The following is a 25,348-nucleotide window of genomic DNA, read 5'->3' as shown; positions in this document are numbered from 1 at the left end:
TTATTATTGCTATGACTGTTCCAGGTGGGAGCCTCGATATTTGCCAGCAACGTGGGAGCTCCCATGTTCATCGGTCTTGCCGGCCAGGCAGCGGCCTCGGGGTTCGCTGTGGCCATTTACGAATGGCACGTGAGTATGTGTCTAGTCTGCACGCTTCACAACATGTTAAGGCCCACTTCACAAGATCAGGGTAATTTTTTCATATAATATTAAGAGAGAGAGAGAGAGAGAGAGAGAGAGAGAGAGAGAACGAACGAACGAACGAACGAACGAATGTTTTATTCAGATAAGGCCAGAGCCCCTTACTGAAGGGGGATTCATTGATAAATAATAATTAGAAAATAATATGACACAGTAAGTAGACAATTCAGATCAACCAAAAATTGTTAGCACAATATCAACCATATCACCCAAAATAGTCAACACAAATATTCAACAACATTCACGAGATAACTGTACGTAGTCTCTTCAATCCTTCATATATATATATATATATATATATATATATGGCTAAGTTATACAGAGTACATTTCTGTCTTGAAGACATGAGTAGATTAAACCTAAAACTAGACGGATCTCTATAATATTTCGGTTGAATAAGTCTTTGTCTAAGGTCGCACAAAGCAGGGCAACATAACAAAAAATGCAATTCATCTTCTTTACCCGAACTGCATAAACGGCATGTATACATGGGTTCATTTCGAATGCTATACCTGAAACTATGAGAAGCAATATTAGAAATACCAAATCTAAATTTTGGCAGTGTACATTTTATATATCTGTTCAGTCCTAACTCAATGTATGGCTCAATCACATGCGATGTTTTAAAAAGTCTAAACTGTGCGAATCTATCACTAGTTTGTATATGATCATGCCAATCTTGCCACCTGCAATCAATAATACGTTGTCTGAAACACTTTAAGAAACCTGCAATATCTTCCACCCCTTGATTATCCCATACAAATGCAAAACCATGTGTATTTAAACACTGACGAACACGCGTTGCCCAAGTCTTCTTACCATCATTATCTAAACTATATAACATTTTATATGCTTTAAATGGATATCTGTTTTCATTCATTCTAGTCAACTTTAGCCAATATTTAATACATTTGATATAAGAATTTAGATAAATCGGGTATCTCCCCAGTTCACCATAAACAAGATCATTTGGAGTTCGATTGTCTACATTGAGAAAACGTTTCAATGCAAACAAGTGCACTTTTTCTATTACTATTCTATTTTCCAGTCCCCAGATTTCTGCTCCATACTGTAATATTGGCTGAACTTGCGAATCAAATAATCTAACAAATACACTAAAAGAACTACAGTCTACTTTATACAAAATATGAAAAATCAAAATAACTGCTTTTTTGTTGTTGCTTTATTAGCAATGTCTTGACATGCAAAGTTGAAACTGTCTTGTTGAAAAATAAATCCCAAGGATATGCATTTACGACAGTTATTCTTTCGCTTCCATATGACCATCTTTCATTTCTTGCCAAATACCCTCCCTTACGAAAAACAACAATATTTGTTTTATCCATATTTAATTTTAGCTGTAAATTAGTTGCAGCAGTGTATAAACTGTTAAGTTGTCGCTGTAAACCAACTATTGTTATGGACAGCAAAATCATGTCATCAGCAAAAAGTAGAACAAACAATTCAATCAAATCGAAAGTAGCACCATGTTGACCATTTTGCATAATTTCTAACGCTAGTTCATTAATAAAAAGTGAAAACAAGACAGGGCTACAAACAAATGTTACTTTGCTTCCCACACATCTAACACAAGAGGAGTAGCTATATTATTTAAAAAAAATTTTGAATTCCAATTAAAGAAAGTATACAAAGATCCCGAAGGGAACTATATATTTGCTTCTGTCCGCATTAGGGAAAAAGACTATTTAATCATTAGCATTTATGGACCAAATAGAGATAATCCAGACTTCTATATTGAAGTAGAAAAACACATGCCTGAACTAGGCTACGAGGAGACTGGAATCTTGTGTTGGATCCAACTTATGACTAGTGTAATTATAAACACGTGAATAATGTAAAAGCTCATGAGCAAGTTGATAGTATGATAGTTAATTTGGACTTAGTTGATATATGGAGGGAACTTAATCCTGAAACTAGAAGATATACGTGGCGAAGAAATAATCCTCTTCAACAAAGTCGTTTAGATTTTTTCCTGATATCAGACTTTTTGTGCTGTTCTGTAAAAAGATGCAGATATAAATCCTGGTTATAGGACAGATCACTCTATGATAACGTTAACAATTACTTTAGAAAAAGATGTAAAAAGAAATACTTTGTGGAAATTTAATTCTTCTCTCTTAAAGGATAAACTATTTGTAGAAGAAATAAAGGAGGTTATAAAAAATGTTACAGAGGAATACGCAGCTTTACCCTATTCTCGGGGAAGTCTCAGTAATGTTCCAAAACACGAAACTGAGCTTACTATACCGGATCAACTATTTTTAGATGTTCTGCTTATGAAGATAAGATCTAAAACAATTGCCTTTGCTACAATGAAAAAGCATGTAACTGGTGAACGCAAGAAAGAATTAGAACACAATATAGAATGTCTTGAAATGAAAGCCACATTAACAGGAGAAGAAAGGCATCAGCTTAACAATGATAAAGAAGAGTTAGTTAAAATCAGAGAAAAACATATGGAAGGTGTTCTTCTTCGATCACGGGCAAGGTGGGTAGCTGAGGGAGAAAAAATAACAAAGTATTTTTGTAATCTTGAGAATCGTACTTATGTCAGTAAACAAATGAGGAAATTAACTTTAAGTAACGGGGATAAAGCAGTAGACAGTAAAGAAATTATCAAAGAAGTTAAACGCTTTTACGAAAATCTGTACTTAAAGAAACAAGTAGAAGACTGTGAAATATCAGAGTTAGTCGATAACATTCCAAAATTAACAGAAGTAGAAAAGTCGTCGTTAGAGGGAGAAATGACACTAGATGAAGCAACTTATGCATTAAAAAGTATGAAAAATAACAAGAGCCCTGGTTCGGACGGATTCACGGTAGAATTTTTCATGTTTTTTTGGCAACAAATTGGTGTATTCATAGTAAGAGCACTAAATGATAGTTTTCGAAGCGGTCAACTCTCACCACCTCAGAGGGAAGGCATTATCATATGCATTCCTAAAGAGGATAAAGCAAAGGATTTACTTAAAAACTGGATGCCAATCTCTCTCCTTACTGTTATTTATAAAATAGGCTCAGCGTGTATTGCGGCTAGAATAAAATACGTACTTCCTGCGTTGATAAATGAGGATCAGACTGGGTTCATCGCTAACAGATTTATGGGAGACAATGTCCGTCTAATCTATGATATTATTAACTATTTAAATCGGGAAAGATTACCTGGTCTGCTTCTGTGCCTTGATTTTGAAAAGGCCTTTGACTCTGTTGACTGGAGTTTTATGTTCAAAGTCCTTCATGCGTTTGGCTTTGGTGAAGACTTTTGTAGATGGATTTCAGTGTTCTATGATAACATTAAGTCGTCTGTCTCTGTTAATGGTCATATGTCACAGTGGTTTCCTATTTCTAGAGGCTGTAGACAGGGTGACCCAATATCTCCTTATTTATTTATTTTATGTGTCGAAATCCTTGCTGTTATGATAAGGGAAAATGATAATATACAAGGAATTAGAATTGGTGATTATGAATATAAGATATTGCAATATGCTGACGACACTGAACTCTTATTACATGATAATGAAAATACTTTCGTGGAAGCGATGAATACTGTTAACACATATGGGAAAAAATCTGGTCTCTTTCTGAATGCTACTAAAACAAATGCTATATGGCTGGGAAAACTAAGGAACTGTTCAAAACGTTATTTGCCTCATTTAAACATTAAATGGAATCCCCCTCAGTTCAAAATACTTGGCATTTGGTTCACAAGCGATTTAAAACACAACGAGGAAATTAATCTGAAATGTAAATTTGCAGAAATCAACACTTTGTATAAAATATGGTTAAAACAACAGATTACCCCCCTAGGAAGAGTTGCAGTGCTTAAATCTTTGATTTTGTCCAAAATCGTCCACTTGTGGATATTGTTGCCAAATCCTCCTGACACCATGACAGACATGATTCAGAAAACAGTGTTTCAGTTTGTATGGAATAAGAAACAAGATAGAATTAGTAGAAACACTGTTGTTAAAGGAATTGTTCATGGAGGGCTTGGTGTGCCAAACATTAAAAACTACATTAATGCACTCAAGTTGATTTGGATACGAAGACTAAAGACAAGCGACCATAAATGGAAAAAACTCAGTGTTACTATAAATCCTAGCTTGACTCTGCTTGAAAAACTTGGCCCAAACCTTCCTGCTGAAAAACACACTCATCAAAACAAATTTTGGAATGATGTCTTGCAAGCATATAGGGAATTCGGAAAGAAAATTCACATAGAAAAATACGAAGAAATGAATGCAGAACCTCTATTCTATAATGATAATATAAAAATTGGAAGGAAAACTGTGTTCTGTAAGAAATGGATTGACCAAGGAGTGTGTTTTATTTCAGACGTGCTTAATGATGATGGTATGTTTCTATCATTTGAAGAATTTAAACATAAATACAAGTTACATACTGACTATGTTACATATACTGGATACATACAAGCAGTGAAGTGTTACATGAGGAAATGTAGAATTGTTGCTCAAACTAATCGATCTTTAAATAGCCATAAAACTTTTGAAGCAATATTTTCAGTTTCTAAGGGTGCACGTGTATACTATGATATTTTAACGCATGATAGTATAAACCCAAATCGTTGCAGTAAATGGGAAAATAAACTTGACACACAAATCAAATGGGATATTACATTTAGGAAAATACGTCAAATCAGTGAAATCAGACTTCGGTGGTTTCAAATTAGAATTATACATAAAATATTAGCAACTAATACTGTGCTGAAACATATGGGCATAGTTAGTGAAGATAGTTGTACTTTTTGTAGAAAAGATCGTGAAAATATATACCATATATTCTGGGAACGCGAATTTACACATGTGTTCTGGAATGCGCTTGAAAGACATATCAATGATAATTCTGAAAATGCAAAATTCTTAAAATTCAATGAAAGAATCATTATATTTGGACATGATAGCGAATTCAGGTCTGATGGAACTCTTGACATGATTATAGTCCATGCCAAATTCTTTATCTACAAATGCAAAGTCAGTAACACAGTTCCACAGCTTAATCATTTCAGAAAATATCTGAAACGTGTATATGAAACTGAAAAACATATTTCACTTGTGAATATGTCTTTTAATGCATTCTCGATAAACTGGTTGAATACAGAAGGATAAAAAAAAACAAAAACAACAACACCCCCCCAAAAAAAAACAACAACAAACAAACAAAAAAACACCCAAACAAACAAACAAAACAAAAAAACAAACAAAAAAACAAACAAACAAAAACAACAACAAAAAACCACACACACAAAAGGACAACATTGATTATTTGAACATGCTATGAGGTATGGGTGCTGTGTTCTATGACGTTTAATGTATACATTACATGCAGACATCGGTGGATGAAGGTGCGTGTATACAGGTGCCGATATGTTTGTGTGCATGTCTGTGGATTTGTGTGCTTGTGGCAGTGTGTGTTTGTGTTTATACGTGTACGTATGTACGTATGTGTGCATGTGTGTGAGTTTGTATGTATTTGTATGGATAATTGAATGATATGCTCAGTGTAAGGAAATGATGATGTTTATCCATTTTGTTGTTTTTTTGTTTTGTTTTTTTCTGGTCGTGTGTCAATGTTCGGTTTCGTTGTCTGAAATGAAATTAAAAAAGGTTCATTAAAAAAAAAAAAAATTAAACAGCTTCACCAGGAAACTAACAGTCGTCTCACCAGAATGTTTGAAAAATTCACCAATCAGTCCATCAGGGCCAGCAGATTTACCATTTTTTAATTTTCTAATCGCTAATAAGACTTCTTCGTGAGATATAGGTCTGTCTAGTGTATAATTATCCCCTACATTTTCTGTATTCATGTTTTCAGTTACTTCCCCCCTCGTCATCATCTTCATTTTCTAACACTTTTTTGAAATGTTCGAACCACTCTTGAATAGAAATATCATTTAAAGGTTGTACTTTCTTTTTTGAGATCTTTTGTACTGTGTCCCAAAATTCCTTTTGACTTTTAACAGAATCTATAAGTTCGTTTACTAATGAGTTATTATATTCTTTCTTTTTTCTCTTATTTAACTTTTTATACTCGCGTCTAGCAATACAAAACAAAATGCGATCTTCTTTATCTAATGTTCTTCTACATATCCTCAACAGTCTGCGTACCCGGCGTTTCTCCATTTTACATTCATGATCAAACCAATTTCTGTCTGCTGCTTTTTTATTTATAAATATACGTTTTTTCATATGTTCTGCTTGTTCTTTAATAGTCTGATTAAACTTGTCTAATGCTCTATTTATATCAACGTGAATAAGATCTTCTGCTAACTGAAACTTTTCTTGTATTTCCTGTGACTCCATAGAAAAAGAAAAATATTCTGCATACATATCATTCCAACAATATTTAATAATGGACTGATTCATATCATAATCAGAATTCATATCACATTGCCTTGTGAAGTGTTTATCAATGTATAATACAATGGGTAGGTGGTCAGATTCAATTCTTTCTAATACCTGTAATTTTACATTCTGAGATGACGAATCAAAGATCAGGGTAATTTTTTCATATAATACTAAGAGAGAGAGAGAGAGAGAGAGAGAGAGAGAGAGAGAGAGAGAGAGAGAGAGAGAAGCTCTGATTCCCCCAGGTCTGTATTCCCCCAGGTATAGGACCACTACTGACCACGACCCAAAATTGCTAGCTCTGCGTTATTTTGTTGCATCTGTCCGTTATTATTTCTTGGCAAGGTGTTTGACCGTTGCTTGACCACTACTGACCGCTGCTGTACACTATCAGAGTTCAGCTTGCATCACTTTGTGACGGTTGTGCATTATTGGGACGTCTTGGCAGTGCTCCTCCGTTAGCTGACAACTCATAGCTACTGTTGGCCATTACTGACCACACTACTGACCACGACGCAAAAATCTTCAGATTGCGTTGATTTATCACGTTTGCGCAGTATTATGACGTCCTGACCACTGTAGATCACCACTAAACACCGACCACTGTAGATCATCACTGATCACCGACCACTGTAGATCATCACTGATCACCGACCACTGTAGATCACCACTAAACACCGACCACTGTAGATCACCACTGATCACTAACCACTGTAGATCACTACTGATCACTAACCACTGTAGATCACCACTAAACACCGACCACTGTAGATCATCACTGATCACCGACCACTGTAGATCACCAATAAACACCGACCACTGTAGATCACTACTGATCACTAACCACTGTAGATCACTACTGATCACCGACCACTGTAGATCACCACTAAACACCGACCACTGTAGATCACCACTAAACACCGACCACTGTAGATCACCACTAAACACCGACCACTGTAGATCACTACTGATCACCGACCACTGTAGATCACCACTAAACACCGACCACTGTAGATCACCACTAAACACCGACCACTGTAGATCACCACTAAACACCGACCACTGTAGATCACCACTAAACACTGACCACTGTAGATCACCACTGATCACTAACCACTGTAGATCACTACTGATCACCGACCACTGTAGATCACTACTGATCACCGACCGCTGTAGATCACCACTGTTCACTAACCACTGTAGATCACCAATAAACACCGACCACTGTAGATCACCACTAAACACTAACCACTGTAGATCACTACTGATCACCGACCACTGTAGATCACTACTGATCACCGACCACTGTAGATCACCACTAAACACCGACCACTGTAGATCACTACTGATCACCGACCACTGTAGATCACCACTGATCACCGACCACTGTAGATCACCACTGATCACCGACCACTGTAGATCACTACTGATCACCGACCACTGTAGATCACCACTGATCACCGACCACTGTAGATCACTACTGATCACCGACCACTGTAGATCACCACTAAACACTGACCACTGTAGATCACCACTAAACACTGACCACTGTAGATCACCACTAAACACCGACCACTGTAGATCACTACTGATCACCGACCAGTGTAGATCACCACTAAACACCGACCACTGTAGATCACTACTGATCACTGACCACTGTAGATCACCACTAAACACCGACCACTGTAGATCACTACTGATCACTAACCACTGTAGATCACTACTGATCACCGACCACTGTAGATCACTACTGATCACTAACCACTGTAGATCACTACTAAACACCGACCACTGTAGATCACCACTGATCACCGACCACTGTAGATCACCACTAAACACCGACCACTGTAGATCACTACTGATCACTAACCACTGTAGATCACTACTGATCACTAACCACTGCCGACCACTGATCACCACTGAGCGCTACCCAAAAGTGTATGTATGATTAAACATACATAGATCTGGGGGAAACATAAACCCAGGGGAACATAGACTTGGGGGAACATAAACCCAGGGGAACATAGACCTGGGGGAACATAAACCCGGGGGAACATAAACCCGGGGAACATAAACCTGGGGGAACATAGACCCGGAGGATCCTGGGAACACAGGCATGCTCCCGAGAGAAATCACCCCTGAATACAACGGCTGTTTCAGACAGCACACATACACACTGGACAGCTTGGAAAATGCGTTTGAAAACAAAAACAAAACAAAACAACAACCCATGCTTCAGCTAGATTGTGTACAGCTATTCACGGGTTTGTGAACTGAAGCTGTCGTTTTTCATTGTACAGTATGGGACGGTAAGTGCAAGAAAGCTCATCTGGTTATGGGGGGTGCTGATCACACTGTGGTTATGGGGGGTGCTGATCACACTGTGGTTATGGAGGGTGCTGATCACACTGTGGTTATGGGGGATGCTGATCACACTGTGGTTATGGGGGATGCTGATCACACTGTGGTTATGGGGGGTGCTGATCACACTGTGGTTATGGGGGATGCTGATCACACTGTGGTTATGGAGGGTGCTGATCACACTGTGGTTATGGGGGGTGCTGATCACACTGTGGTTATGGGGGGTGCTGATCACACTGTGGTTATGGGGGGTGCTGATCACACTGGTTATGGGGGGTGCTGATCACACTGTGGTTATGGGGGATGCTGATCACACTGTGGTTATGGAGGGTGCTGATCACACTGTGGTTATGGGGGGTGCTGATCACACTGTGGTTATGGGGGATGCTGATCACACTGTGGTTATGGGGGATGCTGATCACACTGTGGTTATGGAGGGTGCTCATCACACTGGTTGCACTTTACCATACCCCCGCTCACACCCTTACCCCCAAAGAAAATGTGTGTGTGTGTGTGTGTGTGTGTGTGTGTGTGTGTGTGTGTGTGTGTGTGTGTGTGTGACTGTCAGAATAGATTTTCTCTTATAGAATTTCTACATTTTTTTCCCCAGGGACCACCGTTTTGGTGCAGTGTTTTTGTGTTGTTGTTTTTTTAATTAATTTTTTACATGTGCTAAAGGCATGCTGCACACAGGACCTCGGTTCAGTTTATCGTCGCATCCGAAAGGCTAGCACCCATACCACCACTGGAAGTCTGGTGGACGGGAAAGTAAAGATCCCTGTCCAGAATATGGGATTGGAACTCTGGGCCACTCGCTACCGAGTTGGGAGTATTGTCGTCAGGCCAGGGGCCCAGAAAGGTTGAGACAATTTGCATTACCGGCTGTTTTATCGTGTTGTTCAGGCCATCTACCTCCTGATCGCTCTGGGCTGGGTGTTCGTCCCCGTCTACGTCGCAAGTGGGGTATGTATTCCCAGAATTTATCATCATTGTTATCATCATCATCGTCGTCGTCGTCGTTGTTGTCGTCATCGTCATCATCATCGTCATCAGTCCCATGACTTTTGTAATCGTCTGGTCATTCTTTAAAACTTCGTCTTTTGTTTTTGTTGTTGTTGTTGCCTCTCTCTCTCTCTCTCTCTCTCTCTCTCTCTCTCTCTCTCTCTCACTCTCTCTCTCTCTCTCTCACTCTCTCTCTCTCTCTCTCTCACTCACTCTCTCTCTCTCTCTCTCTCTCTCTCTCTCTCTCTCTCTCTCTTCTTCTTCTTCTTCTTCTTCTTCTATCTTTGTCTCTTTTTTCACTTTTTTCTTTCTCTTTCTTTCTCCTTCTCTTTCTCTCCCTCTCTCTCTGTCAGTCAAAAATTGGAAGACTTGGAAATCAGATGGACCAGATGGATTAATTAACGAGTTTCTTCCCTCAAAACTTCAGATGACTCTACAGTTTCGGCCTTCCCAGTTTCATAAGGATGTCACTGCGTTCGGCCAAATCCATATACGCCACACCACGCCTGCAAGCCAGTATACCTGACCAGCAGCATGGTCCAGCCTGCTCAGTGACTAGGCAGGTCTTTGATTCCACAATAACAAAAATATTCAATAGGAAGGAAAAAAATCTACCAGGACTACTAGTTTCAATAGACTTTGAGAAGGCTTTTGATTCAGTTAGTTGGAAATGTATGCATAAAATTTTAAAACGTTTGGGTTTTGGTGAGGATATTCGTAGATGGGTAGAAGCGTTCTAAAAAAATAATTTATTTATGGATTATGCTTCCAAATCCACCAGATAACAGTATTCAAGAATTGCAAAAAAATGTGTTTTAATTTTGTATGGGATAAAAAGAAGGACAAAGTTAAAAGATCAGTGGCAGTGCACAGTGTACAAAACGGGGGTATAAATATTCTACATATTCTATTATTCATAAAATCTTTAAAACTCACATGGTTGAAAAAATGCTACAATATGTCGTATCGTCCAAAATGGAAAATTATATTATCAAAAGAATGTCCAGAAGTTGAAATGTTACAAGAATATGGCCCAATAGTTCTTACAGTTGGAGGACGCATAATAAACCCCTTTTGGAAAGATGTGTTTCGTAGCTACACAGAATTTTATGACAAAACTGATATACATGATAAGCAAGATATTCTGATGGCACCTTTGTTTTTTAATAACAAATTTAAGATTGATGGTCAAGTCTTGTATTTTGAAGACTGGGTCAGAAAAGATGTTTATTATGTGAAAGACACTGTGAAAGGGAATGGACATTTTTTCAATATTCAAGAATTCCAAGATAAAATCGAGTCCCAATGTTAGAATACTTCGGTTGTGTTAATTCAGTTAAAAGATTTTTAAGAGAAAAGAACATAACATTTGAAAACAATGATCACAATGGAATCAGCTTTAATAAAGCATACACTGCACTGATAAAGGCCCCAAGAGGAACGAAATGCTTCTACGAAATAATAATTGGAAAACCAGAAAAGCCAAATGCCTGTAAAAATTGGGACTTGATTTTTGAAAACAAGCTTGACTGGAAAAACATTTTTTCAATACAAAAAAATACATGAAATAATGTTAAAATAGTTCCAGATGAAAATTAATTATCATATTCTTGTGACAAATTCGGTTTTGATGAAGATGGGAATACTCTCACATAATATGTGTAATTTTTGTAAAGAAGAAAGAGATACAATTCGGCATTATTTATGGGAATGTAACCATGTACAACATTTTTGGAAGGAGTTTGTGAGATATTTAAAAGAAAAGTGTTTACATTGTGATAGACTTAACCTGAATGACACACTGGTGCTTTTTGGACATAACAAAATGAAAACTGATGAATGTTTCTCATATATTTTATTGGTAGCTAAATTTTATGTATACAAATGTAGAATCAGCAAAGTAAAACCAACATTACAAATGTTCAAAAAAGACCTCAAACAGGCATATGAAGTAGACAAGTATGCCTTCAACATAACTATGGAATATAACAAGTTTGTGGAAAAATGGGCACTTTATAACTGTTTGATACAAGATTAAGCTACACAGTGCTACCTTGGAATTTTGCCATTGAACATATGTTTTGCTGTTATAGATTTGTCAGTACTTAGAACTTAATTATATGCTTACCCTATACTTTCTAATGCACAAAACATATAAATTCTGTATCTGTAAACCTTTGTCTGAATAAAAAATGTTAAAAAAAAATTCAATTAATATGTTTGACAGTGGATTTTTTTTTTTTTTAATACCTATAATACTGTACAGAATCGAATGATACGAATAATAACGCAGGAATATCGTTATTATGCGTCATGGAAGCAGTAAACGGAAAAGTTCGGTTTTTCACCAGAGACTATGATAATTAATGAGTTAAATCAACACTTGAGCATCAGGCAGGCTGCTTTTACTGGGAAACTGAAAGAGAGAGAGAGGGAGGGAAAAAAAAGAAGAAAAAAAAAGAAAAAGAAAAAAGAAGAAGAAAAAAGTACTTTACCATAGATCACAGATTTACTTCCTTTTATTCTTAAAAGCGTGATCCAGACTGATTTATCTTTGATCAGTATACTTTCTCAACAATAGAAATTCTCCAAAGAAACACCAACGCGCGCGATTGAAGCTTTCAGTTCTGACATTGTATCATCATTAACTTAAGTACCGTCATCACGTCCTGTTGGTGGTAAGCTAATATCAAATGCAGGGAAAGGTGACCAAAAAACCCAACAAACAAACAAACAAAAAAACCCCAGAAAAATACGCTGCCTCCGGTTCACTTTTTCCATCTTCATGTTTTCCCTGCACACTGCATAACCTCAGTGGACGCAGAAAGCGTCGCGGCATTGTCTAAGGGAAACAACTACGTCAATTATTTCAATCCCATCCAGGAATGCTTCCCCTTGGGCAGGTCACCGCACAATTTTGCCTTGTCCGTGTTTGTGATTTACGCCTCGACAAACACACAAAAACAAAACAAAACAAAACAAAACAAACCAGCCACCCCCCCTACCCCCACCCACCCCCCAATAATAAAAGCAACATTTTTCTATGTCGACGTATTGTGAATATGTCTTATACTGACACCTAACATGTAAACTATAAATTATGGTTAATCTTTTACGTGCTGCTTAATACATGTCAGTGTAGTTTTGTTGTTGCTTTTTCCCCCTACAAACTGATGTGTCAAACGTGTCTTTCAACCCACCAGATGGGATGACATTCACAGTTGATCAACGAGTACAATTCCAAATAGTACCATACTTTGTGTTAGTTACATGAAATACATAATACTTTGTGTTAGTTACATGAAATGCATAAAAGGTACCATACATTGTGTTAGTTACATGAAATACATAAAAGGTACCATACTTTGTTTACATGAAATACATAAAAGGTACAATACTTTGTGTTAGTTACATGAAATATATAAAAGGTACCATACTTTGTTTACATGAAATACATAAAAGGTACCATACTTTGTGTCAGTTACATGAAATACATAAAAGGTACCATACTTTGTGTTAGTTACATGAACTACATAAAAGGTACCATACTGTCAGTTACATGAAATACATAAAAGGTACCATACTTTGTGTCAGTTACATGAAATACATAAAAGGTACCATACTTTGTGTCAGTTACATGAAATACATAAAAGGTACCATACTTTGTGTCAGTTACATGAAATACATAAAAGGTATCATACTTTGTGTTAGTTACATTAAATACAAATGAAAAGTACCATTCTCTGTGTTAGTTACATGAAATACATAAAAGGTATCATATTTTGTGTTGGTTTTATCAAAGACGCAAAAAAGGTATCATATTTTGCGTTTGTCACATGAAATGCGTAACAAAAATATAGCGTATTCTGTATTAGTTCCGTGAGCCACATAGCATTGTCATGTACCATAATCATTTAAGATATTTATGTTTACCATATGTGTGTCAGTGCCGTGAACTACGCAACAAGAACGTACCATATTCATTTACCATATTTATTTCTACCATATCCTGTGTTAGTACCGCGAAATACGTAACAAAAACGTACCATAACCATGTTTAGTTATACCATAGTTTGTGTCAGTACCGAGAAACTCGTAGCATTGTCATGTACCCTAACGGGAGTTTCCTGAAATCAACACGTCCTGTACTGGCATGAACATGTTCTGTGTGAGTACCGTGAAATACGTAGCATTGCTGGCGGACTAGATATTGTTATGAAGTCAAGTGCATATGCTTTAGTAACCTGACAATTAAGCATATTGACTGTGGTTTGATGAAGCCTTATCTGCATGAAAGTGTGTCGTGACTGAGAACGTTGATGCTTTTGACTTTTTGCATTCATAATCAGTTGTTTCGCTTGTTAGATCAACGACTTCTCTTTTACGAAGTCCTTTATGTAATTTTCTGTAATTATATTTAGATAACTTTTTTCTTAAAATTTTAGCCACGCCCTCCCTCATAATTATGCCCGGTTTCCCCCAACTCACCAATCATTCACATCCACCTCCTCTTCTAAACTATAATACTCAAATGTATACATTAATCCTTCAACAAAATGTCTTAAATCGCCGACGTGTGTGACGGGACATTAAACAAAATTCCTCCCTCCTCCTCCACGTAGCATTGCCATGTACCCTAACGGGGTTTACCTGAGGTGATCACGCCCTGTCCTCTGTTCTGGCAGGCCTTCACGATGCCCGAGTACCTGAAGAAGAGGTACGGGGGCAGGAGGCTGAGGATCTACCTGTCTGTCCTGGCGCTGGTCCTCTACATCCTCACCAAGATCACGGTACTCTCCCCTCACTGCTGGCATACTGTACTCTCCCCTCACTGCTGGCACACTGTACCGTCCCCTCACTGCTGGCACACTGTACCGTCCCCTCACTGCTGGCACACTGTAGCGTCCCTTCACTGCTGGCACACTGTACCGTCCCCTCACTGCTGGCACACTGTAGCGTCCCTTCACTGCTGGCACACTGTACCGTCCCCTCACTGCTGGCACACTGTACTCTCCCCTCACTGCTGGCACACTGTACTCTCCCCTCACTGCTGGCACACTGTACTCTCCCCTCACTGCTGGCACACTGTACCGTCCCCTCACTGCTGGCACACTGTACTCTCCCCTCACTGCTGGCACACTGTACCGTCCCCTCACTGCTGGCACACTGTACTCTCCCCTCACTGCTGACACACTGTACTCTCCCCTCACTGCTGGCACACTGTACCGTCCCCTCACTGCTGGCACACTGTACTCTCCCCTGTTGGCACACTGTACTCTCTCCTCCTTGCTGGCACACTGTACCGTCCCCTCACTGCTGGCACACTGTACCGTCCCCTCACTGCTGGCACACTGTACCGTCCCCTCACTGCTGGCACACTGTACTCTCCCCTCACTGCTGGCACACTGTACCGTCCCCTCACTGCTGGCACACTGTACCGTCCCTTCACTGCTGGCACTGTACCGTCCCCTCACTGCTGACACACTGTACCGTCCCCTTACTGCTGGCACACTGTACCGTCCCCTCACTGCTGGCACACTGTACTCTCCCCTCACTGCTGGCACACTGTAACGTCCCTTCACTGCTGGCACACTGTACTCTCCCCTCCTTGCTGGCACACTGTACCGTCCCCTCACTGCTGGCACACTGTACTCTCCCCTCACTGCTGGCACACTGTAACGTCCCTTCACTGCTGGGACACTGTACTCTCCCCTCCTTGCTGGCACACTGTACTCTCCCCTCACTGCTGGCACACTGTACTCTCCCCTCACTGCTGGCACACTGTACTCTCCCCTCACTGCTGGCACACTGTACTCTCCCCTCACTGCTGGCACACTGTACCGTCCCTTCACTGCTGGCACACTGTACTCTCCCCTCACTGCTGGCACACTGTACTCTCCCCTCACTGCTGGCACACTGTACCGTCCCTTCACTGCTGGCACACTGTACTCTCCCCTCACTGCTGGCACACTGTACTCTCCCCTCACTGCTGGCACACTGTACTCTCCCCTCACTGCTGGCACACTGTACCGTCCCTTCACTGCTGGCACACTGTACCGTCCCCTCACTGCTGGCACACTGTACTCTCCCCTCACTGCTGGCACACTGTACCGTCCCCTCACTGCTGGCACACTGTACCGTCCCCTCACTGCTGGCACACTGTACCGTCCCTTCACTGCTGGCACACTGTACCGTCCCCTCACTGCTGGCACACTGTACCGTCCCTTCACTGCTGGCACACTGTACCGTCCCCTCACTGCTGGCACACTGTACTCTCCCCTCACTGCTGGCACACTGTACCGTCCCCTCACTGCTGGCTGCTGGCACACTGTACTCTCCCCTCACTGCTGGCACACTGTACCGTCCCTTCACTGCTGGCACACTGTACCGTCCCCTCACTGCTGGCACACTGTACCGTCCCTTCACTGCTGGCACACTGTACCGTCCCCTCACTGCTGGCACACTGTACCGCCCGTCCCTTCACTGCTGGCACATTGTACCGTCCCCTCACTGCTGGCACACTGTACCGCCCGTCCCTTCACTGCTGGCACACTGTACCGTCCCCTCCCTGCTGGCACACTGTAACGTCCCTGTCAGGGCACACAGGGAGAAGGGGGCAGAGAGAGAGAGAGGGGAGAAAGGATTAGAGAGAGAGGGGGGGGGGGAGCAGAGGGAAGGATAAAAGAGAGAGAGGGGGGGAGTGAAAGGGAAAGAGGGAAACACACACACACACACACAGATAGATAGAGAGAGAGAGATGTGGGGGGAGACACAGACAAAAATACAGAGAGAGAGAGTGAGAGAGAGAGAGAGAGAGAGAGAGAGAGAGAGAGAGAGAGAGATATGAAGAGAGGGAGAGAGATGTGGTTGCAGGTAAAGTAAGGAAAAGGGGGGTAACAGAGATCGTCCCTGAGTGCTGTGTATGCGTACATGTGTGTGTGTGTGTGTGTGTGTGTGTGTGTGTGTGTGTGTGTGTGTGTGTGTGTGTGTGTGTGCGTGCGTGCGTGCGTGCGTGCGTGCGTGTGTGTGTGTGTGTGTGTGTGTGTGTGTGTGTGTGTGTAATAAGTATTAGCATGTCTACACACATGTCGACCTTGCAGTGGGAGAAAATCTTAATCCTCCAAGCAACGTGTTGGTGTTGGTGTTGGTGGTTATGGTCAATGACAATGATAATGATAATGATGGTGTTGGTGTTGGTGGTTATGGTCAATGACAATGATAATGATGGTGTTGGTGGTCATGGTCAATGATAATGATAATGATGGTGTTGGTGTTGGTGGTTATGGTCAAATCATAATGATGGTGTTGGTGGTTATGTTGGTGGTTATGGTCAATGTTAATGATAATGATGGTGTTGGTGTTGGTGGTTATGGTCAATGATAATGATGGTGTTGGTGTTGGTGGTTATGGTCAATGATAATGATGGTGTTGGTGTTGGTGGTTATGGTCAATGATAATGATGGTGTTGGTGTTGGTGGTTATGGTCAATGATAATGATGGTGTTGGTGTTGGTGGTTATGGTCAATGTTAATGATAATGATGGTGTTGGTGTTGGTGGTTATGGTCAATGACAATGATAATGATGGTGTTGGTGTTGGTGGTTATGGTCAATGACAATGATAATGATGGTGTTGGTGTTGGTGGTTATGGTCAATGATAATGATAATGATGGTGTTGGTGTTGGTGGTTATGGTCAATGACAATGATAATGATAATGATGGTGTTGGTGGTGGTGTTGGTGGTCAATGACAATGATAATGATGGTGTTGGTGTTGGTGGTCATTGTCAATGATAATGATAATGATGGTGTTGGTGGTTATGGTCAATGATAATGATGGTGTTGGTGGTGGTGTTGGTGGTCATGGTCAATGATAATGATAATGATGGTGTTGGTGGTGGTGGTGGTGGTTATGGTCAATGATAATGATGGTGTTGGTGGTGGTGTTGGTGGCTATGGTCAATGATGATGATGATAATGATGGTGGTGGTAAAAAGTATTATTATTGTAATGATGGTTTGTTGTTGATAATATTGATGGTGACGGTGATGGCGACGGTAATACTACTGTTGCTGTTGCTGTTGCTGCTGCTGCTGCTGACGATGATGACAACGACGACGACAATGTGCAGGGAGAGATCTTCTCCGGGGCCATCTTCATGCAGCAGCTCTTGGGGTGGAACATGTACCTGTGTGCCATCATTATCCTGGCCGTCACTGCCGTCTACACTGTGGCTGGTACATTGTACTTAGGCCCAACACTTGGCTTATATCACAGACTGACATAAGTTTACATTTGGGCCAAGAGCAAAGTGAGAGCTGTATATCAAAGGTTTCTCCAGTCAGTGGGAAACCATTTACAGCTTAGTCTTTTGTGAAGGACTATGACTCTCAAACTAGGAGGCAAAATTGCACTGGCTCTTAGTGCTGCAGCCTTGTGGGCTAGTTGGCCTTTGGGAACCATCCCAACGCCGACTGTCCTAAAACCCTCTTGGCCGAGAGAGTGGGGATGTGACTTGGGCAAGACACTCTCCACTATAATCAAATTCTAGCCCAAATAGTCGGAACAGCAGTTGCCTCCTCTGCTGTTCTGATGGTCATAGTCGGACACGACTGACTATCATATATAAAAGGTACATTGTACTATAGTCAGTCCTGTCCCGCCAGGACCTTCAGCAGGGGAGGCAACTGCTGTCCCACCTCTCTGGCTAGAATTCGATTGTAGTGGAGAGTGTCTTGCCCAAGTCACATCCCTACTCTCTCAGCCAAGAGTGTTTTACGACAGTCGGCGTTGGGATGGTTCCCAAAGGCCTACTAGCCCCCAAGGCTGCATCACAAAGAACCAGTGCAATTTTGCCTCCTAGTTTGAGAGTCATTGTCCTTCTCAAAAGACTAAGCTGTAAAAGATTTTCCATTGCAATGGAGAAACCGTTGATAATACAGCTCTCACTTTGCTGTTGGCCCAACTGTGTAAACTTACGTCAATCTGTGATATAAGCTTACGTCAATCTGTGATGTAAGCTTGACTCTTCCCCTTCACCTCCTTTAATTGTCTGTCTGATTTGGCTGGCTGTCTGTATTCTCCCTCTTTCTCTATCCGTGGTGTGTGTGTGTGTGTGTGTGTGTGTGTGTGTGTGTGTGTGTGTGTGTGTGAGTGTTGAAACGGGATTTGATTGTGTTTGTGAATCACAGACATTTTAAAATGAATATTATTTAGGTCGCAGTGTCATTTCTGCTTTGAAGGATGATACTGAAAAGATAGGACTGAATCATTGCAACAAAATGTAAAATGTGTTTTATAAATACTACAAATGATTTTAACAGAGAAGTATGTGTTGGTCAGTTGCTAACTACAAACTTAATTTCATTAATCAAATTTAAGTGCAATGATCACTGTTTACCTATTGAAACAGGGCAGTGAAATGGAATTCCAAGAGAATACCATATTTTGTAAAAAGGAAAAGTGACATGAATACTGTTGGTGATGTATTTCATTTCATAATGGAGTCTCTCTAAATTTTTCTGACTTTCTTAGGAGATTGTTACCCGATAGATGTTTTTGTCCAAAGTATGTATTTTCATTTTGTAAATTATTTTCTACTAGTAAAGGTTTCTCATTAGACAGCAAACTCATTAAGACTTGCAGTGTTGCATAGGATACGTTGATGAAGAAGAAGGAATGTTTATCCCCATTATTCCTTGGTTGATGCAAACGTCATGATAATCCTAGTCGTGTTTTTGGTAATGCTGTTTTCTGAAATCTTCCATATCCCACTAAGGATGAAAGGTTCATCAAATCTTAAATATTAAATCGTGTGTGTGTGTGTGTGTGTGTGTGTGTGTGTGTGTGTGTGTGTGTGTGTGTGTGTGTGTGTGTGTGTGTGTGTGTGTGTGTGTGTGTGTGTGTGTGTGTGTGTGTGTGTGTGTGTGTGTGTGTGTGTGTGTTTGTGTGTGTGTGTGTGTGTGTGTGTGTGTGTGTGTGCATGTGTGTGTTTGTTTGTTTGTGTTTGTGTGTGTGTGTGTGTGTGTGTGTGTGTGTGTGTGTGTGTGTGTGTGTGTGAGTGTGTGTGTATGTGTGTGTTTGTGTATGTGTGTGTGTGTGTGTGTGTGTGTGTGTGTGTGTGTGTGTGTTCAGGGGGACTGGCGGCAGTGATCTACACAGACACCCTTCAGACCATCATCCTGCTCATCGGGGCTTTCATCCTGATGGCGCTCAGTGCGTGGATCAACAAACAGCTAAATCATTTTGTATTCTTCTTGAGAAAAAATCCCCTCCCATCCCCGCCCCTCTGTCGAAAAACCCGAACAGCAACAACATAATAAGAACTATTGAAATGAAAATTCACCGCCACTACCACCACTACCACCACCACCACCACCAACAACAACAAAGCAACCAGCACCACCGCTTGCATCAACAACAATAAGAATAGCATACTATCCGAAAACCACCACCACTACCAACACCGCCACCACCACCATGAACAATATCACCAAAAACAACAATAATACCCCCCAAAACCCCCAACAGAACAAAACATCAAGAAGAACAGCACCCCCCCCCCCCCCCACCGAAAATACAAGACAAAACAACAACAACAACCCAAAACACAAACAACAATAACCATTAAATTCTGATAAATAAAAGAGTAAAGTCGGAAACGTGATCATCTGGCAAGGTCTGTTACGATTCTCAGCAGCTCACGAACTGGATGAATAAAAGTTACCTGAACTTGGATAAAATAGATTGCACGAATTTGATGTCTGAGTCTGTGGGGTTCTCGTTTTATTTAGAATAATTATGTCTATCATTTCACGCGATCTTCGTCAGTCTGCTGTGGAAGAATAGGAGAACGCTTTCTGATGTCTTCTGAGATGAAGGGTGACTATACTAAAACAAGTGTTCCTCAATTCTTCTCTTCATTTTGTTCTTAAACAATGTATGAGGCAACGCCAGATATACCGAACTGTGCGTTGTGGTCACACTTTTGTCTTTGCAGGTTTCGTGGAGGTGGGCGGATGGTCAGAAATGATGGAGAAGTATAAAAGAGCGGCTGCAAACTACACCCTGGCTGACCCCACCAACTACTCGTGCGGCATCCCCCGTGATGACTTCATGCACATCTGGCGTGACCCCGCCACAGGAGACATCCCCTGGACGGGTGCCGTCTTTGGTCTGACCACCCTGGGTATCTGGGTGTGGTGCACTGACCAGGTGTGCCCATCAGTGTTGGCTGAATGCTGTTGAAAAGTCACTCGGATGTTTGTAATGCGTCATGGAATGTCTTTTGTTCTGTTTTTGTGAATGAACAAGCATGGTTTCTGCAGTCTCTTTGGTTAGAAGTTGTAAAGTGTGAAGCTAATCAACATGCTGATTGTTATTGTATGATGTGTTGGCACTTATTCTTAGACCATTGTAACATCGTAAAAAAAACACCCTCTGTATTATCTATCAAGCAATTGATTATAAATGCGTTTGCTTATAAACGGGTTTGTGCGATTGTCTTACACATAGTCATTGATGATAATGATGATGATGTTGATGAGGAGGACAATGACAAAGACAACGATGATGATGACGAAGACGACGACGACGACGAGTCAACTGATGATGATGAGGAGGAATAGGACGAAGACAAGGATGATGAGGATTATGATGATGACGAGAACAGTAATGACGATGAGGAGGAGGACGATGACGAGTACAAAGACGAGGATGATGATGACGACGACGACGATGATGACGACGAGGACAATGGTGACGATGATGCTAAAGACGACGATGATGATGGTGACGGCAGATCATGGTCCAGCGGTGCCTGTCAGCCCGGAACATGATCCACGCCAAGGCGGGGTGTGTGCTGGCCGCGGCCCTCAAGATCCTGCCCTTCTTCCTGTGGATCATCCCCGGCATGATCAGCCGTATCCTCTTCCCCGGTGTGTGTGTGTGTGTGTGTGTGTGTGTGTGTGTGTGTGTGTGTGTGTGTGTGTGTGGTGAGCCTTTGTCATTGTTGGGCATGATGAGCTGTGTACTGTTCCCTGGTGAGCCTTTGTCATTGGGCATGATGAGCTATATATTGTTCCCTGGTGAGCCTTTGTCATTGTTGGGCATGATGAGCTGTATACTATTCCCTGGTGAGCCTTTGTCATTGGGCATGATGAGCTGTGTACTGTTCCCTGGTGAGCCTTTGTCATTGTTGGGCATGATGAGCTGTATACTGTTCCCTGGTGAGCCTTTGTCATTGGGCATGATGAGCTGTGTACTGTTCCCTGGTGAGCCTTTGTCATTGGGCATGATGAGCTGTGTGCTGTTCCCTGGTGAGCCTTTGTTATTGGACATGATGAGCTGTGTACTGTTCCCTGGTGAGCCTTTGTCATTGTTGGGCATGATGAGCTGTGTACTGTTCCCTGGTGAGCCTTTGTCATTGTTGGGCATGATGAGCTGTATACTGTTCCCTGGTGAGCCTTTGTCATTGGGCATGATGAGCTATATACTGTTCCCTGGTGAGCCTTTGTTATTGGGCATGATGAGCTGTGTACTGTGGGCATGATGAGCTGTATATTGTTCCATGGTGAGTCTTTGTCATTGTTGGGCATGATGAGCTGTGTACTGTTCCCTGGTGAGCCTTTGTCATTGGGCATGATGAGCTGTGTGCTGTTCCCCGTTGAGCCTTTGTTATTGGACATGATGAGCTGTGTACTGTTCCCTGGTGAGCCTTTGTCATTGGACATGATGAGCTGTATACTGTTCCATGGTGCGCCTTTGTCATTTTTGGGCATGATGAGCTGTGTACTGTGGGCATGATGAGCTGTGTACTGTTTCCTGGTGAGCCTTTGTCATTTTTGGGCATGATGAGCTGTGTACTGTGGGCATGATGAGCAGTGTACTGTTCCCTGGTGAGCCTTTGTCATTTTTGGGCATGATGAGCTGTGTACTGTGGGCATGATGAGCTGTGTGCTGTTCCCTGGTGAGCCTTTGTCATTGGGCATGATGAGCTGTGTACTGTTCCCTGGTGAGCCTTTGTCATTGTTGGGCATGATGAGGTGTATACTGTTCCCTGGTGAGCCTTTGTCATTGGACATATATATATATACGAATCATTAACTCGTGTTGGATGCAATGTTCCTTGTCAACTAAACATACTTGACGAAGCTTGTACTTCATGCTAGATGCATACCGTGTCGTTGACTATAAACATTCTGCAATACAAAACCTGTATTTTTGGTCTGAAGCCTTACAGATTGGTCACATGTGGAGTTCTAATGGATGTTCTAATGCGTTGTTGGAAAAAAACTTTGTTGTCAGCTGTGGAGATTTTTTTACGATGCACATGAGTAATGCTGGATGTAAACTGTGATGGTATTGGTCGAGATGGACTGGATCCTTCCGTGTTATTAACCATGTGTGTGTGTGTGTGTGTGTGTGTGTGTGTGTGTGTGTGTGTGTGTGTGTGTTGGTGTGTTTGTGTGTGTTTGTGTTGCTGTGTGTGAGTGTATGTGTGTGTGTGTGTGTGTGTGTGTGTGTGTGTGTGTGTGTGTGTGTGTGTGTTGGTGTGTTTGTGTGTGTTTGTGTTGCTGTGTGTGTGTGTATGTGTGTGTGTGTGTGTGTGTGTGTGTGTGTGTGTGTGTGTGTGTGTTGGTGTGATGATGATGATGATGATGATGATGATGATGATGATGATCATGTGTGTGTGTGTGTGTGTGTGTGTGTGTGTGTGTGTGTGTGTTGGTATGATGGTGTGTGTATGTGTGCGTGCGCGCGTGCGTGCGCGTGTGTGTGGGTGTGGGTGTGGGTGGGTGGGTGTGATGGTGTGTGTGTTGGTGTGATGGTGTGTGTGTGTGTGTGTGTGATGGTGTGTGTGTTTGTGTGTGTGTGTGTGTTGGTGTGATGGTGTGTGTATGTGTGTGTGTGTGTGTGTTTGTGTGTATTTGTGTGTGTGTGTTGGTGTGATGGTGTGTGTACGTGTGTGTGTGTGCGTGTGTGTGTGTGTGTGTGTGTGTGTGTGTGTGTGTGTGTGTTGGTGTGACGGTGTTTGTATGTGTGTGTGTGTGTGTGTGTGTGTGTGTGTGTGTGTGTGCTGGTGGGCTGGTGTGTGTGTGTGTGTGACGTGACAGATGACGTGGCCTGTGCCAGCCCTGAGAAGTGTGAGGAGGTGTGTGGGAACAGAGCGGGCTGCAGCAACATTGCCTACCCCCTGCTGGTGTTGAGGAAAATGCCTTCAGGTCAGCCTCTTGTTCTGCTGCACGTGTACATGTGACTGAAGCCTGACTGACTGGCTGAAACAATGAATGATAGGGATACTGATATAGCGCCTACCCTCGGCTGGAGACCAAGCTCTAAACGCTTTACAGACAGGCTGCCTACCTGGGTAGAGCCGACTGACAGCTGTCATCAGGCGCTCATCATTCGTTTCCTGTCTTATTCAGTTAGTTTTCAGTTACATACACACACACATGTATATCACACAGACATGTAACATTGTACGTGTATGACTGTTTTGTTCATTTACTCCGCCATACAGGTAGTCATACTCTGTTTTCGGGGGTATGCGTAATGGATATGTTCTTGTTTCCATAACCCACCGAACGCTGACATGTATCACAAGATCTTTAACGTACGTATTTGATCTTTTGCGTGCGAATACACACGGGGAGGGGGAGGTGGGGGATCGGGGTGTCGGGGTGGGGGTGGGAGGTGGTTCAGGCACTAGCAGGTCTGCACATGTGTTGACCTGGGAGATCGGAAAAATCTGCACCCTTTTACCCACCAGGCGCCTTTAATTAACGAGATTCGAACCCCGGGGACCGTCAGTGTAAAGTGAGTGGCGGTGAAAGGGTTAATGTCTGACGGCTGTGTTCGTTCCCCAGGGCTGCGGGGCGTGATGCTGGCGGCTCTTATGGCGGCACTCATGTCTTCCCTCACGTCCATCTTCAACTCGGCCAGCACCATGTTCACCATGGACATCTGGAGGAGGTTTCGCGCCAAGGCCTCGCAGCATGAACTGATGATCGTCGGCAGGGTGAGCGGCGTTCCCCCCTCCTCCTTCTTGGTTTTGTTTTTGTTTTTGTTCTTCTGGTTCACAATACACAATACAATACACAATACACAAACTTTATTGTCTCTACTTTGGTACAGAGATTTTCTTTTTGGCAGCAGCACATTTCCAACACAAGAAGAAAACAACAAAAAAATAAAATGAATAGAAAATAAAAAGACAAATTAAATGGCACCAAATGGAAATAGCTATATACAAATATACAGATTACTGAAATTTACGTGCCTCTCCATTTCAGTCAGCCAAGCCGCATTGCACATCTCCCCCCCTCCCCCCCCACACACACACCACGCGCGCACACACGCAAACACACACTCTCTCTCTTTCTCGCTGTCTCTTCTTCAC

General features: G+C 41.9%; 1 protein-coding gene across 4 annotated transcripts in view; it reads left to right on the top strand.

Annotated features, from left to right (window-relative positions):
* Positions 1–25,348, top strand: part of LOC143298740 (sodium/glucose cotransporter 4-like) — a 55,912-nt gene that overhangs the window by 21,664 nt on the left and 8,900 nt on the right. For all 4 annotated transcript variants that reach the window (XM_076611674.1, XM_076611673.1, XM_076611672.1 and 1 more), the window contains exons 4-12: positions 25–129; positions 9,852–9,911; positions 14,636–14,740; positions 18,080–18,185; positions 20,083–20,163; positions 20,948–21,162; positions 21,749–21,884; positions 24,063–24,170; positions 24,816–24,967. In XM_076611674.1, coding sequence (XP_076467789.1) covers positions 25–129; positions 9,852–9,911; positions 14,636–14,740; positions 18,080–18,185; positions 20,083–20,163; positions 20,948–21,162; positions 21,749–21,884; positions 24,063–24,170; positions 24,816–24,967 — 1,068 coding nt within the window. The remainder of the gene's footprint in view (positions 1–24; positions 130–9,851; positions 9,912–14,635; positions 14,741–18,079; positions 18,186–20,082; positions 20,164–20,947; positions 21,163–21,748; positions 21,885–24,062; positions 24,171–24,815; positions 24,968–25,348) is intronic.

Source organism: Babylonia areolata, chromosome 24 (genome assembly GCF_041734735.1).
Source record: "Babylonia areolata isolate BAREFJ2019XMU chromosome 24, ASM4173473v1, whole genome shotgun sequence".
NCBI lineage: Eukaryota > Metazoa > Mollusca > Gastropoda > Neogastropoda > Buccinidae > Babylonia > Babylonia areolata.
This window is presented reverse-complemented; position numbering and strand designations above follow the sequence as displayed.